The following is a 16800-nucleotide window of genomic DNA, read 5'->3' as shown; positions in this document are numbered from 1 at the left end:
TGATCAACATTCCTTTCCTTCAAATTCTCCTTAGACATCCTTGCCTTAAGGAAACTTATCTGGATCCTGAGCAATAAGCAAGTCCAGGAATTAAGGTGGGTCTGTCCTATTTCTTCCTATTGCTATTGCCAAATTATCCCCCTTTCTCTCCTGCAAGTCACTGGTGTGTATGTGTGTGTGTGTGTGTGTGTGTGTGTGTGTGTGTGTGTGTGTGAAAGAGAAAGAGAAAGAGACAGACAGACAGACAGACAGACAGACAGACAGACAGACTGGAGAGAGGAGAGAGGAAAGAGGAGAAAGGAGGGGGGACGAAGGGAGACAGAGAGAGAGATTTGATTCTTGGCTTATTTTCCTATTTCAGCTGTCTACTCTATGCTACCTCCTAGACATTTTCAACTTTTAAAAAAGTTGAAACCCTTTTCAATATGTCCAAACAAAAACCCCAAACTTTCCTTGGGCATAGCTTCCTATGCATTTGGTTTACTGGTGCCAGAATTTTCATATAAGTGAACAGCACTTCATTGGTATAAGAATATCCCAGAGTCCTTTCATTTCCCCATTTTCTTCTTTATCTATCTGCCTCCTCTTGCCACTACTTTCCATGTTGGTCAGTACAGATTCCATCACCATCAATCTCATCTTCCTTTCAATGACCACTTCCTTCCAACTACCACTTCCTTCCTGTCTCACTTAAATTCATTGTACAGAATCCCAATGTATGGATGAACTCAAACAAGAAATTGTAACAAAAAATCACATAATCAAGTGACTAATGTTTTCTTAAAACCATAATGTTTACAAAAAATTTGAATCTTGGGGGCTGGGATGTAGCTCAGTGGCAAAGCGCTTGCCTAGCAAGTGCAACGTCCTGGGTTCGATCCCCAGTACCAAAAAAGAAAAAAGACAAAAAAAAAATTTGAATCTTGGTATGACCCCAAAGTCTTGCTATATTTTTTTCAAGTGAAATGTGTTTTATTCTTAAATCAGAACATCTAAAGAAGTGCTGCTTAATATACAAGAGAGATACTTTAATATCCTTGTTTATAGCATCACTGCTTGTCATAGATAAGACTAGAATCAACCTCGATGCTTAACAGCTAATGAGTAGAGAAAATGCAACAATATACACAATGGAATAAGTAATTCATAAATAAAAATGAAATTATGTTGTACTCAGGAAAATGGATGGAATTGTATCGTCATATTAAAGGATATAAGGCAAGTAAAGAACTACAAATAGCACATGCTTTCACTTACATGAAGATTCTAGACCTTAAAAAACAAAAATGATATGACATGATGTAAAAGGAGGATTATGCTTGGTAGGGGAACCAGTATAGGCAGGGGTGGGGGTGGGGGGGGGGGTGAGGAGTGGAGGTGAGTATGCTGAGGGGGTAGACAGTATAGAACTATATTAAAAAATATGTATGAACATAGCATAATGAAACCCACCAAAATTTATTAAAATGGATTAAAGAAGAGGAAGATGAATTAGTATAGAGAAATATATAGATGGGATGAATTTTATTATAATCACACACATACACATGCACACACACATATACAGTGTGCTTTCTCCTCAATATCAGAGTACAATATTCTTAAAGCCAGAATGTTCCCTTCCTATTATCTGACTACCCTATTTTCTCCAATGAGTGTCTTGCATATAGAATAAAGTATGTTATATGCAGATTGTAGATATCACAAAGTACCCCTTTACTTAATGTATTTACACTAATAATTTTTTTTCTAAAAAAAAAGAGTTGTTTAAATCAGACTGGTTTCTGCTATGCCCCTTCCATTTCTAATTTATTTTTCTTCAGTGGCATTACTTAGAAAAATGGCTCTCTCCCTTTGGGTCCTTTTCTTTATTTAATTTCCAATCAGTTATAATTCTCCTTTAAATCTTTACTGAGATTCGAATTCCACCTTTCCTTTGTCTTCCTACATTTCTCTAAGTACTTTCCTGCTCACTAGCATAACACACTAATCATAGGTTCCTTTCTCTGTCTTCTACTCCTACCTATCTTTGTTGCATACAGTATGGAGAGTATGAGCTTATCGAATGGAAGCTCTCCCCTCCTCCCATGAAAAAGTCTCCAAGTCTACCTCCTGCTTTGATGGATTAAAACCTTCCTCCAGGAAAGGCAACTCCTCCATACTTGTCTCGAACCTCTTATCTTGACAGCTTCTCAAGGAGATTTGGTCCTTCTATCTTTTCTCATTCTTTAGCAAATTACCCCTAATATTTACATAATAAAAATAACTATTGCCTTGGTCTTGTATCTTCTCTTCAGTAGCAAAACTAATTTTTTTATTTGCTTATTGACTCTCTCTCCTGATTAAAATTATTATTCTACAGTCTTACAGTAAACTTATTTCTAAGGCATGCATAAAGATAGCTATTTCAATATCTGGTACATTCTTGGTAGTGTTCAAACTTTTCTAATAAAAGTAATAAAAATGTTTGTATGGGGCTGGGAAGTTGGTTCAGTGGTAGAGCGCTTGCATGATGCCCTGGGTTTAATTCCTAAGCACCACATAAACAGAAAAAAGCCAGAAGTGGCACTGAGGCTCAAATGTGGCTCAAGACTAGCCTTGAGGTGAAGAGCTGAGGGATAGAGGCCAGGCCCAGAGTTCAGCTCCCATGACTGACAAAAAAAGTCTGTATGATATTATAGCATTAAATAGATATCAGGTCTATTTGCCTTTTAATGGTGATTCATTAACAAATGAAACTTCCTCAAAGCCTAAAATATTTACTATTTATCCCTTTACAGATATTTGCCAACATATGTTTTAGGAAGAGAACTTGGGTAGAAAAGATGAAGGATAAATATATGGACATATTAGACACACAGAAATATTTGAAAGGAGACTGTTAGGATTGGGTAAGAATGATAAAGACCAAGTCGAGGTAATGGTAATATGTTTGGAAAAGAGGAAAATTTAAGAACCATTGTATATATAGAAACAAAAAAATCAGTAATTAAATATGATAAAATTGGTTTTTAAATGACTAAACTTTTATTTTTAGTGGCTTTACAAATCATAATTTCTCAAATTTAAGCTATGGAAAGAGAAGGAAAAATTTTTCCAGGAGCAATGAACTCCATATTGGGTATTTCAGTATCTCCAAGGCATATGTGTGAAAGTTGTCTAGTTTATCCCTTAATTGGCCTGGAAAGTTTAGTGGTGTCACTGGATTTCTTGGTGAATAAAAAATCAATATGGAAATATCAGTAGCTGGTGAATGAGAAGTACAAAGAGCTCCTCTAAACTTATATGCTGTCATTACTTCATGTAACATCTGATTAGAGATGTTAAAATAAATTAACTCAGGCTACATAGTCTAAATAAAGATGCTAAAATGTTTTTAACTACATCTACATAGTTTAAATAGATGAAAATAGAGAACGTTTTGTTGTTATTGTTGTTGGTCATGGGGCTTGAACTATGGGCTTGGGTGCTGTCCCTGCACTCTTCAGCTCAAGGTGAGCCCTCTACCACTAGAGCCACAGCGCCACTTCCGATTTTCAAATGGTTTATTGGAGATAAGAGTCTCACGGACTTTCCTGGCCGGGCTGGCTTTGAACCCCGATCCTCAGATCTCAGCCTCCTGAGTAGTTAGGATTACAGGCATGAGCCACTGGCGCCTGGCTCAAAATAGATAACTTTTGAATGCATAATGACAAGTTCTTAAAATTCAAGCTGCTACAATGTGATACTTCATATATTAAAAAGAAATGACATGTCGAAACAGGTTACTAAAAAAAAAACATAAAACTAACGTAGAAATGAGAGTGCAACCTCAGAGGAGTAGGAAGAGAAATCAGCTTGATTTATCATATTGCATTTCTTTTTGTAAAAACTTCAAGTAAATGACACCAAAGGAAAGAGAGGCATAAATTGTCAGGAAGAAAACTAAGACATGGGATTGAATGTTATATAAGAGAAAATAGTTTCAAATGCAGAGCATCACATATACCACTCAACTTTGCCAACAAGTCAGAATTATGATTAAGAAGCTGTGCTTATTATCTGTCAGAAAAAAAATATTTCAGCAGGATAATGAGGGTGGGAGCCAGATGGTGGAGGGTGGAGAAAAGAGGGTTGGCACTAAAGAAGTGGAGGCAATGACAGCACACATATCAGCCCAAAAGGTTGACAGGGAAGAAGGAAAGTGAAGAGGAAGCCCTATGGCTAAGATCTTAAATGTTCTCTAAGAACCATGTGTTGAAGGGTGTGTCCGCCACCTATGGAAAGATTGGGAAATAGGAGAACCATTTTGTGAAAAAAAGTTTTTATATTAACAGAACTAAATAGTAGACAAATGTCCACCGTCTTTAAGCAATATCTCCAATAGGTGAATATGATATTTAGAGCTTGGTTTAAATCGCAAATAAAATGGTCATTGCAGAAGTGTGACCTATCAGATATAAAGGTTTTCCAGGGGTGCTCTTTAGATCCCCACAAAGTGGTTTGCATTTTCAGGCAGTCACCCAATCCAGTGTCTGTCAACCAGTCAGACTCAGAAACTTAATGCCATCAGTGAGAACGTAATTAAGAGCACTCAGAAAGCCAATTAATTATCTAACAAAATTCATCAGGCTAATGTTTAAGCCATTTTACCCATTTAAAATAGTTTGATTGCTGTGCTGTCTAAACTCATCAGCCTGACCAGTGAGTCAAATTGTTTTTAGGGTATTTGAGACTCCTATAAACAGAACCAAGAGTTATATTATTGAAATCTTTAATGACATATGGCTTGGAAATTGTCACAAATCTCTGAAATAGTGACACTCTTGTTTAGTAGCTTCATGAATCAGCTCAGTAGTGCATTACTTCTACAGGTGAAGATAAACTATTAGAAATTTCCTTTCTGATATTTTTTCCTGCCCTGGGGCTTGAACTCAAGCCCTGGTGGTGGTCTCTGAGCATTTTTTGCTCAAGGCTAGCACACTTGATTCTCACCACCACTTAGAGATAGGAATCTCAAGACTTTTTGACTTTTGTGCTCAGCTGGCTTTGAACTTCCATCCTCAGATCTTACGCCTCCTGAGTATGTAGGATTATAAGCATAAGATACTAGTGCACAGCAGCATCTTTCTTTTTATACATCCTTTTGAAATTCATTTTCATTTCTTACAAATGTTAACACCTTTCTACCAAGCAGCAGACTTTTTTCTCTGCACTGAATGCTTTATGCAGGCTACTGTGTAACTTTCAAAATTTCAGTGAAATGCTCCTTAATGAACTTGCTTTTGCTACCGCTGGCATGACTTTTAAAGTAGGTTGTCTATAGGTCCAGTTGTTTTATAATACCCATATTACAAGTCAAAGCCTGAGGTCTTCATCTATGACTCACTGCAAGAAGCTCCGGGAAAAATGTGACTGATATATTGAGCTGCCACTATCAACAAAATTAGAATTCTCAAGATATAAAAGGAGTGTTCAATGATTAATGCTCTCTACAAACAGCTGTCTTTAATTGAAATTATCTTTTTGTTTAAGAAACAAAAAACTCTTCTGAACATTTGCTTCAATCCAAATGTGAATTATGACACATTTGTGACTTTTAATTTGGTTTTCTGGTACATAAGTTAAAATGGAGACCACTCTTTTCTATCATGCTCATGTATGAAAACTTCCATTATATCATTCTATGAATTATCACATGAGGCAATGATTAAGACCCTGCATAGTCTTAATCCCCAACAAAAGGAAGATAATAAATTGAATCATTACTTTTCTATTTCTCTTAGAATAAATGACCAAAAACATATATATAACTTTGTATCTTATAGGGCTCAAGGTCACAAGTCTAGTGTACATCTGAGTGTACTAAGCTCAATGTTATAGAATGTATACCTTTTGAAAGACTGTAGGGGAGAAAAAATTTTTGCCTCTCTTATACTGTCTGTAGAATTCAGTTCCTTTCCTTTGTTAGACTACTGCTTGTAAAGTAAAATCATTAATTAGCTTCTAAATCTGTCTACAGGACTCATAGCTCCTTCCTCAAACTTTAAAATCACTAACAGGGAAATCACTTTCTATGTGTCAAACCCATCCTTTTCCAATTTTAGGACTCTTATGATTTTCCTGGGTCCACTCTTATAATCCAGGAGCTTCCTTTCCTTAATGGTCCTTAACTTTAATTACACCTAAAATTTCCATTTTGTGTGTAAGCTAACATGATCAGAGGTGACAAGGAATGAAAGATAGATGCTTTTGGGGAAGGCATTATTTGTTTTTTTCTTTTCTTTTTTGGTGCCAGTCTTGTGGCTTGAACTCAGGACCTGGGCACTGTCCCTAAGATCTGGTTCAAAGCTAGCACTCTACCACTTGAACCACAGCGCGTCTCCCAGCCTTTTTTGAGTAATTTATTGGAGATAAGAGTCTCACAGTCTTTCCTGCCTGGGCTGGCTTCAAACAATCCTTAGGACTCAGCCTCCTGAGAAGCTAGGATTACAGGTGTGAGCCAGCAGCGCCTAGCTTTCTATTCTTATTCTTACTGATAGCTGAAAAGTGCCAATGTGTCTTGCAGTATTTAGATAACAATTCCTTCTCATGTGTGAAAAATCTACCTACAAAAGCAGAAAATGAGATAATAATGAATGCTGATTATCTATAAGACTCAAAAATTAGTATCTTGCGAAATAATGTTGTGGCGGGGGCAGGGGGAGGGAATACTGGGGTTTGTACTCTGCACCTGTGCTCTTACTTAGATTTTTTTTGGGGGGGTTGAAGGCTGGTGCTCTACCACTTGAGCTACACCCTCATTTCTGGCTTTTTATTATCAATCATTGTTAAAAAAAACTGCTAAAAACAAAAACTAGAAACCCATAGGTCATTACAGATTCATACCATGAAAAAGTCACTGAGATTCTTTGTTAATTCACAGAATAAATAATGTGGGCTTCAAATCCCTAACTTCCTTTTTCTAACTATTTATGACCCTTGGTCCAAAAGCAAAAAAGGTAAAAGTGGGAGGCTAATTCTATTTAATTTATAGAAATAATACAACAAAACTTACATGAAGGGAACTTATTACAAATAGAAAAAGAAAAGTTATTTTTTCCATTTTCTGCCTCTATATATTAGTGTAGTTTCAGGTATTTTTCTTTCCATTAGTGTCTCAAGGTTATTTGTGCTTAACTTTTCTTAATATAATTTTCATATTTCATTCTCATAACTCCATTTATTTGTCTCACATTATTCAGCCCTCATAACATAACCTTGGTTTTCCCTAGAAATCAAAACACCAACCTTGCTCTCACCAGTGAATGTCTTCAACAAGCCCAACTCAATCTACACTCGATTTCATGTTGCTATAAGAAAGTATCTGATACTTCACTATGAAAAAAGATTATTTAGTTCACAGTTTTTGGAGTTCAAATCCAAATAAGGTAGCTTCCAATGAAGGGGTTGGATAGCAACTAGCGGAGCACACAGTTGGCAGGAAGAGTGGCATTGAGAGACAGGAAGTATAGAGAGGAGACTGCAGTACTAGTGTCCTTTCAGCGCATGGCCTTAGTATGGGGTGGGGAATATACAGACTATGGGTCATATAAAACCTATAAAATCATTTGATACATGATGGGACAGACATATATGCTTCTTGTCATGTGTCTACAGCAGTCTGTCTGTATTGAGAATTTTGTATGGCTTGAGAATGTTATAATTACCCAAATGGTGTGTGGCAGAAAGAAAATTCTCCATCCTTGTTAGGTTCTACCACCTTCCAATAACACCATGCTAGGAAGCAAGCCTTTAATACATAGACTTCTGGGGGCACATTACCCATATTCAAACTATAGCACTACCTATTATATTTCTCGAAAAGTGGTTGAAGACTCGAGATCTAAGTTAATTTCTACCTTCAATATTATTTTGGATGAGATATTGTGGTAAACATATTCAATCCAAGATTGAAGACGCTGATGCAGAAGAATAATGAGTTCTAGGCCAGTCTAGGCTATATAATGAGTTCAAGACCAGACCAGTACAGGTAAATAGTGAGGAGTGTGTGTGTGTGTGTGTGTGTGTGTGTGTGTGTGAGCCATATACGTGCACTAAATTCTCATATATATTATTTTGGCATGTATGCCAAAATCACAGTGGAAAAAGTAATATAATTTCCCTGTGTTGTTGTCAAGGAAAACAAAAAAACACAAGTAAATATACAAGTAAATGCCTTCAACTGAAAATAATGTTCCTTAATCTGCTTTGTTATGGTAACACACACTTGGTAAGATTTCAAAAGACTAAAACTGTTCAGCTCTGGTACTTCATTTGGATGAATCATACTCTTTATGTGCTATTTAAAAAACCTGCCCCAAGTCATATGAAACCAAGTTTCTTCTAAGGAAAAGTCAGATACGTATGAAATGCCCACCCCCAAAATTACCTTGTGTTGAGAGGATGAATTAAAGAGAAGATAAATACAATAGAGCAAGTTACATGTATTTAAAGCTCAGATTTTCAGTAGAGTATTAATAGTCTGTTGTGCCGGAGCAGATTTTATAATATATATTAGCTCACAAGTTAGTATTAACTAGGGGAATAACAGTAGATGGGCGGGGATTTCATACTTAGTTTTTTTTTTGTAGCATTTTAATGTTTTGTGCTAGGAAGACATAAACGCTGAAAGGGAGAGGAATTTAGTTGGTTGTATGATTTTACTAGGCCTCAAATAATGTCATTTCACTGTACAGTCTTCACTCTTCCAATAGTTTTGAAGTTTTCTTAGATCTTTGTTTTAAACGCAACATAATGAATCAAAGCATACAACTCTAGTCACATAGTATTTTCTGCAAAGTCTGTAATTGCTTCTCTACTTGCATCTTCTGATGTTCTCCTGCCCCTGTTTTCATCATCTTCAAGTCTACTCTTTAATGCTGCTATTCTGTGTGTTTGTGCCAGTCCAGGGGCTTGAACTCGGGGCTTGGGAGCTATCCCTGAGCTATTCTGGCTCAAGGCTAGTACTCTACCACTTGAACTTGATTTTGCTGATTAGTTTATTCGAGAAGAAAGTTTCACAGACTTTTTTTGAACCCTGATGCTCAGATCTCAGCCTCTTGAGTAGCTAGAATTATAGGCATGAGCCATCAGCACCCAGTTATACTATCATTCTTTAAGTTCAATCTTTTTTTAAGGTGGTAACATTTCTTTGTGAGGAATTTTACATACATGTTCTTTAAATAAAGCTTATATATTTTTTATTTGGATCAGTTTCTATCAATGCTATAGTTCACTGACTACTGAATGTTGCTATAGTCATTTAGAAAGGTTTTAGAGGCTAGTCTCTCACCACATACCCTGTAACTAAGAATGTTTGTGTATAAAAGCCAAGCACTAGCAGTTTTTAACCATTTCTAGGTGAGCAGGAGTAGGAGGGGTGTGTTAAACGAACAGAAAGAAGCATATAGTAGAAAGGGTGACTTGTTCAAAGTGCACTGCCTGCATCTATGTAATTACTCCAATTAATCCCCCCATCGTACTCTTAATATATGCAAAAAAAGATGCCAGGTGATACCAAAGTTTGGCAATCTTCACTCAGTTTACTTTTTAAACCATCATTCCCACAACACTTAAGCTGTTATTCAATTAAGACCGACTTTTCTGCATGTAATGATTTTCAGGAATGCAATATACATTTTAAATAAAATACTTAATGTGTTCGATTTGTTGTAGTCCGAAGGCTGGTGTGTTCCTAAAACTCCTTATTTTACACTCTTCCTGAATCAGTCCTTTCACAGTGACACAGTGGCTTTCATTAACTAATTTTACCTTGAGGAAAGGTAGACTCAGTGGGAAAGTAACGGCTATAAATCTACTTCCTACGGGAGTTTTACACATTTTACCTGCCTGGGCCTGTGGTTTCTTAAAGAAAAGCCCAAGGCCTCCATTTTGGAGCAGTTTTAGGATCAAGTGTGGAATATACAAACGTAATATTCACGGTTGGGTTCTCCAGCACTGTGTGTGCATTGAATGGTTATAACAGGTACAACACTATCCTGAGCCACTTGGCTTTATTAACATTTCATCCTGTGCTGAGGAAAACTAGGGATTCCTTTCCCTCCGTCTGTGTATCCTTCAGAAAGAACATCTCCCTTCGCCTTCCTCGTCTTTTTTTTAAATATATGGTCCCGATAGCTACCAGCTCCTACTTCCCGCTGCTAGAAAACTTACTCTGCCATCTCCGCCCTCCTTCCGCACCTTTAAAAAGCCACAACCTCGCTTCCGCCATCTCCCGGGCAAGCCTTTGTCCGTCTCGGCTTCCGTAACACCACCCGGAAGTGGATGATGCGCACGCGCACCAAAGGTCTTCCGGGTGTTCCGGCTTGGTGAGCGAGCCCGTTTCAACTTCTGACTCCAGGCTGGGACGCTGAGCTCTGTCAAGTCTCGCGGTACTTGCTGCCGTCAGCGGGCGCGAATCCCGTTCGTTTCTGGCGGGCGCTTTTAGGTCTCCTAGTCGCCGGTACCGCTCGGTGGCCCGGAGGGTCCGGGCGGAGCACCATGACATCCGCGCTGGAGAACTACATCAACAGTATCCTCGAAATGGTGCCTGAGGGCCGGGGCCGGGCGCCGCCGAGGTCGCGGTGCCGCGGGCGCCCCGGGGGCGGGTGTGGGAGCGGGGGCCCGCGGGGCCGGGGAGCGGGCTGAGCCGCGGGGCCGGGCCGGGGCCCTGCCGCCCTCCGAGGCCTCCGGGGGACCCGAGGCATCATTTCGTGTTAATCTTAAAAAGAACAAATGCGAGTGCAGCTATTGAGAACCAGGACGTCGCCTCGTGTAAGGATCCTCTCCGCCCCTTGACTGTGTTTCCTCGCTCTTAAATGCACAAGTTTGGGATGGACAGCTTCCCCCCGCCTGGCGATGATGGTTTTGTGAGTTCTGTTTGTTTCTTTCACGTACTGTTACGTGCCTGATTTGGTCATTGTTTCAGGATTGTAAAAAAAAAAAATGTACAGGTGGTCTACAAATTGAATTTTTGCTCTCTGGTCACTTGAAGTGTATCAGTTGATTGGTAGAGTAGAGATGATTGGTTGCAATTGTAATGGGTCATAGTGATGATGGCCAAGTTATGCTCCTCGGGTTTTAGTAGCCCATACAAAGCGTGCTGTTTAAAAATCTCGGGGCCAAAACGTCACTCATACAAATAAGGACACGTTAACGTAGTGAACACTTAAGATGCAAGCTTTATTGGTGTCTTCTGGCAGTAATTACCTGCTTTTCTTTTGAATTCCAAAAACAAAGACCTGTAAGCCAAAACATCCTTAAAGTCGTTCAACGGAAATGAAGAAACAGGCTTAAGAAAGGTAGGAAGTGCCTTGCCCACAGTCATGGATTGGCCACCATCTCAGGATGTACTGATCCCCAAAGCAGAATGTAAAGAAGTTAAAATTTTTGCAAGTTTCTCCATAGTGTACATAAGAGCTATATTGAATACTTGGGGTCTGAAATCTTATTTTTTAAATCTTATTTTTTAAATTAAAACCATTATCAGAATCTTGTTGTCACTTTGTATTCTCCAAGAAATGCTTTCCTTAATGCAAATATCAGGAACTGTTGCTGTTATTACTTCTGATGGGAGAATGATTGTGGTAAGTCCTTGGCCTTTTTATTCTTTCTTGATGTCTAATACCTACATGCCACTATAAACTTTTAGTTTTATTCCACTCATTTAATTTGATTCCACTCATTTCTGCTGGTTCTTCATTCAAAAATCTTGAGTGTATGATACATACAAGGCTTCTGGATGACAGAATAATAGATTGCCCTGTTTGAGAGCTCCTGGTCTAGTCTGAAAAAATCTGTATGTTTGTTTTCCTCTTCCATTTTTATTCTTGCCCCCTAAAATGCTCTGACATTTGCCACATGAGTCATAAGTTTTGAAACTTTTTGTATGTATATACAGTCATATGTTGGTGAAGAAGTTCACTTTGAGCAGGAAGTCATCATGTGATTTCACTTGTGCAAGCATGGATGTGTGTAGAGAAACTTAGGAAACCTACGACATCTCTCCAGAATTGAATCCTGTGGGGACTATTGTATTCATTGTCTATCCTGACCAAGACATTTGTTACATGACTAATTAAATCTCATTTTTTTCATTCTGAAGTTTGGCTTTTGTTTCTTTGTTTTCCTTTTAGTCCTCAGTGAGTACTGACTAATACAAGTGCTGTACTCTGTTATTTACTAATGTGTATCATAAGCCAGACGTGTTGTATTATTTAGGCTTGTGTTACATTATTTAATCTTCAGTAAAACTTTGTGAAAGTTTATGTCTGTATTCTAGGTTAGTGAATATTAGTGCAGAACAAAATCATGATTTAAACTAGGTTTTATTCCAAAACCAAAGTTGTCTTCTTCTGTAACTAAGAAAGTAAGTATATCTTTTAGGTACCTTCTATTCGTATTTTAGCGACTATAGGCAGTTAGAAATATTTTTAATATGTATTTTTTATTGTAAAGATACTGTACAGAGGGGGTAAGTTACATGAGCAAGGTAATGAGTCCATTTCCTATTGAGCATTGTTACCCCTCCTTTGTTTTGTTTTTCCCCTACGATCCCTTTCCTCCATCTCAAATTTTTAAGATGTCCATCGCTGTTGGCATTTATTTGCAAACATTTTTATTTTGAAAAGATATGTAAAAATATGAGTATTGTAACCGTTTGCTAATTTGTATAGTAAATACTGTATATTTTGTCTCATTTCCCAAATCTGGGTAGCAGTTTCTTTTTATATTATTCTGATTCTGTGCATTTTGATTTTCAGAATATGAAACAGTTTAAAAATGAGCTGGCTAGATTAACCAACCAAATCCAATGTACTATACTGGGATATTTCTCCAGCAACTTGAATATCATTTAAGCTGCTGTGTTTTATTAGATACATGTTTTCTTTATTACAACTAAATTACTTTCATACAAGTTTCTTTGATTATTTTCCTCAAGTTCTAGTTTTAATTAGTCATTATATCTACATTATGGGATTAAAGGAATAAATTAATAATAATGAGAGACAGCATACTGGCAACAAGAAATTTTGCATTGCTGTCACTACCTTTTGAAGCTTATATTTAGTTATACTTATGGGATAAATTTGTGTCTCTGAAAAAGGTCACCAGGTTTTTTCCTTTTTGTAGTTTTTTTTTAAATTTTATTTTCAAGGTGATGTACAGAGGGGTTACAGTTACATAGGTAAGGTAGTGAGTATATGTCTTGTCGAACATTGTTACCGCCTCTATTTTCCAATAGTATAATGTAGTTATTTAGTGTTATGGCTCTAAGAGATAGTTTTCTTTTGAGATATTAGGATCCAGGATCTGATGCCTATATTTATTAATAAATATTCAGTTCTCTGGGCCACAAAATGGAAATAATTACAGTTTACCTCAGTGGGTAGAGATTAATAATTTTTGAGAATCTCTTATTTTAGTTTGTGTTCTTAGAATGATAGGTCCTGGGTGACATGAGCTTTATATTACTTGGAAATATTGTGGTATGTAGGTGTCCTTTGCAACTCCTCAACAGTTCTGCATACTAGTGAGGTGTATAGAACAGAAATTTTTTTCCTATCTTAAGCAACCAAGAGATAAATTTTGTGTCCTGAAATATGACTGGTTATTTTAGAAAGTCATTTTATTTGACAGTGAAGTTACATTTAAGGTAGGTAGTTAACTAATAGCTAAAATGGTTATGAGTGGATTTACATGTATAAGTAAATAAGAATATTTGCCTTTCTCCTGAATACTTTCTTTTCAGGGAACATTAAAGGGCTTTGACCAGACCATTAATCTGATTTTGGATGAAAGCCATGAACGAGTATTCAGCTCTTCACAGGGAGTAGAACAGGTGGTGTTAGGATTATACATCGTCAGAGGTGACAATGTGTAAGTGAAAGTAAGGTTACAGTGTACTTCCTTGCTTTATGGAGATAAAGAGATTTTTCTCACAAATATCATACCATATTATCCATACATAGATAATAGAATGAATACATTCCTTTGTTTTATAATCTAACTATTGGCTCGAAGTAATGCAAATCAGTATATTTGTGTGTGTGTGTGTGTGTATATATATGTATGTGTGTGATGTTCATGTTCACTTGTGTGCTGATGCTGGGGCTTGAACTCTGGGCTTCTAGTTCATATATCTTACTCAGTCAAGGCTGAGGCTCTGCAACTTGAACCATACCTCCACTTCCAGGCTTTTGCTGGTTAATTGAAGACAAGAGACATGGATTTAACATCCTGGGCTGCCTGTGAACCTCAGTCCACAAATCTTACTCTCTTGAGTAGCTAGGATTATAAGTGTGACCACTGGTGCCCAGCTATAAATATATACATTTTACAATAAGATTTTTCAGGAGTTAACCTAAGGTATTGCTACAGATGAAACTTTTGCCTAATAAGATTTGTTCCTATTTGTGGTAGAAACTGCCTGGATAAAGTCTTAAGTAGAACACTGGTGAGCACCATGTACTTCATTGGAGTGACTTATGACAATATTCTTTGAGACTGCCTCAATTTCAGTGGAACATCTAAGGTTCAGTGCTAGAGTTTGCAATATATCTTTGGAATTTCCTGGTTGAGCAATTTTAAATAGCTCATTCACAATTTGTTAATAAATAACGCTTAAGATAATGTGTGATTGATGTACTTAAGATTAGGCTCAGATCCCCTGAATAATGTAAACCATCCAGTTTATATTGGGATTGTGTGTAATAGATTATGAGAGTTTCTCTATTTAAACAATTTAAAACTTTGCCCTTGACCTAATGGTATGCTAGAGCTCCTGATTATTGTATTTCTGAGAATTTTCATTGAAGTCTTGTTAGCCTATGGATGATATTAGTAAATGCAAAACAAAATTAGTGTAAATATAAATTGTTTTATTCTATATTTCTTTTCTGTGCTCTCTCAATTCTACATGTTTAGGAAGTATGAATAATTTCTATAATTTGATAAGATTTGAAGTATGCATGTACATTTATTTAAAATTTTTGTTTTAATTGGACTTTTTTCATAAATTACAGGGCAGTCATTGGAGAAATTGATGAAGAGACAGATTCTGCACTTGACTTGGGGAATATTCGAGCAGAACCTCTAAACTCTGTAGCACACTGAGGAAAAACTACATGTTAGACATCTGTAAATCTCTTGTACAGAAACTAGTTACTCTAAAGATGATTTTCATAATTTTTATGTATGTGTAATTGTGGACTCTGACTTCATATTGATTAGCTATCAGGTGTAAATTAAAATATTTCTACATTTTTATTGGAAAATCTTTGTTGGCCTAAATTAAGTGTAGTGGCTTGGTTTTATTTTTCTATTAAATAATGTGAAAATCTAATAGTCATTGTGCAAACTTAAAATTAACATTTTGTGATACTATATCCAAAAGAGGACTTTTTGTGTAAGTGATACCATTACTGCAAGATACTTATGTTTCTCTGATATTTGAGAAAGTCACCAGAAAACATCCTGCCTTCTGCAAGTATATGAGTCACAGATATTTGTTCTACTGCACTAATGGTAGCTTGTCAACATTTAAAAGTAGTTCCTGGCACCTAGAAGTGTAGACAAAAGTATGTTGGTGAAATAAAGGGAAAACTAAGTTTTAATAAATTGGGCCTAAAGTTTGGACTTGAATATTAGGCATATAGAAAAGATAAGTTTGGTCAAATCTTTATACCTAGTAAGCTAGATAGAAAAATATAATGAACACATTAATACTGAATTCTGTAAAATTCAGTGTATGAAATGCTTCCGTGTAATCTTAAAAACCTTTGTGGCTTTCACTTTTAAAAATTGGGAATGTGCTGGGTGCCTGTGGCTCACGCCTGTAATCCTAGCTACTCAAGGCTGAGATCTTAGCATAGCAGTTCAAAGCCAGCCTGGGCAGGAAAGTCTGTGAAACTCATCTCCAGCAAACCACCAGAAAACTGGAAGTGGCGCTGTAGCTCAAGTGGTAGAGTGCTAGCAAGTGTGGGTAAGTAAACCTTTACTTTGGAGCAGTGCTTGCTGTTGCAAATAACCACCTGTGACTCACTGGTTCTGTAAATCCGATTTCAGAAACAAACTCTGTTTTTAAAAATATATAGAAACAATATTGTAAATAGTATTTTTTGTAATTAGTCCATAAAAGCTCTTAATTCATTTTATATGTAGTCAGAAATGTGTATCTTTGTGATAAAGGAATAGAAAAATATTTACATCCCTTTAATGTTTTTTTAATTGCATGCTTAAAAAAAGGGGGATTGACAAACTTTCCATAAAGCTTTCTACAGTAAAAATTTGAGGCTTTCAGGGCCATATCGCCTCCATCATGGTTAACTGTGCTATAGTAACACAGTAGCAGCCATAGATAATATAAATTGTGGATGTCTTCAAATAAAACTCATGTACAAAAGCAGACAGCCTGGATTTGGTCTGAAGGTCACAGTTCTTTACTCTTGCCTAAGCAATAGAAGTTCAAAAAGAAGAGATGATGACCAGTTTCTATAAATTCGTAAGAGCTTTTGGAGTGCATTTCTTTCAGAACATTTACAAGTGAGATTTTTTTCACAGTTTTTTAAAATAAAATTTAGTTGTTATAGTTGAGGTTAAAAATAAAATGGAAGCAAGCCTAGTATAGAGAGACGTTGGTGATTTTTTTTTTATTGGCCACTAAGCACCATTATCATAGAGTAACTTGATTTATCAGTCTCTGGGAGGATTAGAGAGACATTAGTATTGCTATTTGTATTTCATATGGACTTCACTTTTCTAATGCAAGGTTTTAGAATG

At 36.7% G+C, this 16800-nt stretch overlaps 1 protein-coding gene across 1 annotated transcript; it reads left to right on the top strand.

Moving 5' to 3' along the window:
* Positions 1–10368: 10368 nt before the first annotated feature.
* Lsm8 (LSM8 U6 small nuclear RNA associated) lies at positions 10369–15364 on the top strand. The gene is made up of 4 exons (XM_013020062.1): positions 10369–10552; positions 11566–11606; positions 13772–13899; positions 15045–15364. The coding sequence occupies exons 1-4, from the start codon at positions 10522–10524 to the stop codon at positions 15133–15135; spliced, it is 291 nt and encodes a 96-aa protein (XP_012875516.1). The 5' UTR covers positions 10369–10521; the 3' UTR covers positions 15136–15364.
* Positions 15365–16800: the final 1436 nt, after the last annotated feature.

The sequence above is a fragment of the Dipodomys ordii genome, unplaced genomic scaffold, assembly GCF_000151885.1.
Source record: "Dipodomys ordii isolate 6190 unplaced genomic scaffold, Dord_2.0 Scaffold48, whole genome shotgun sequence".
Lineage (NCBI taxonomy): Eukaryota > Metazoa > Chordata > Mammalia > Rodentia > Heteromyidae > Dipodomys > Dipodomys ordii.
This window is presented reverse-complemented; position numbering and strand designations above follow the sequence as displayed.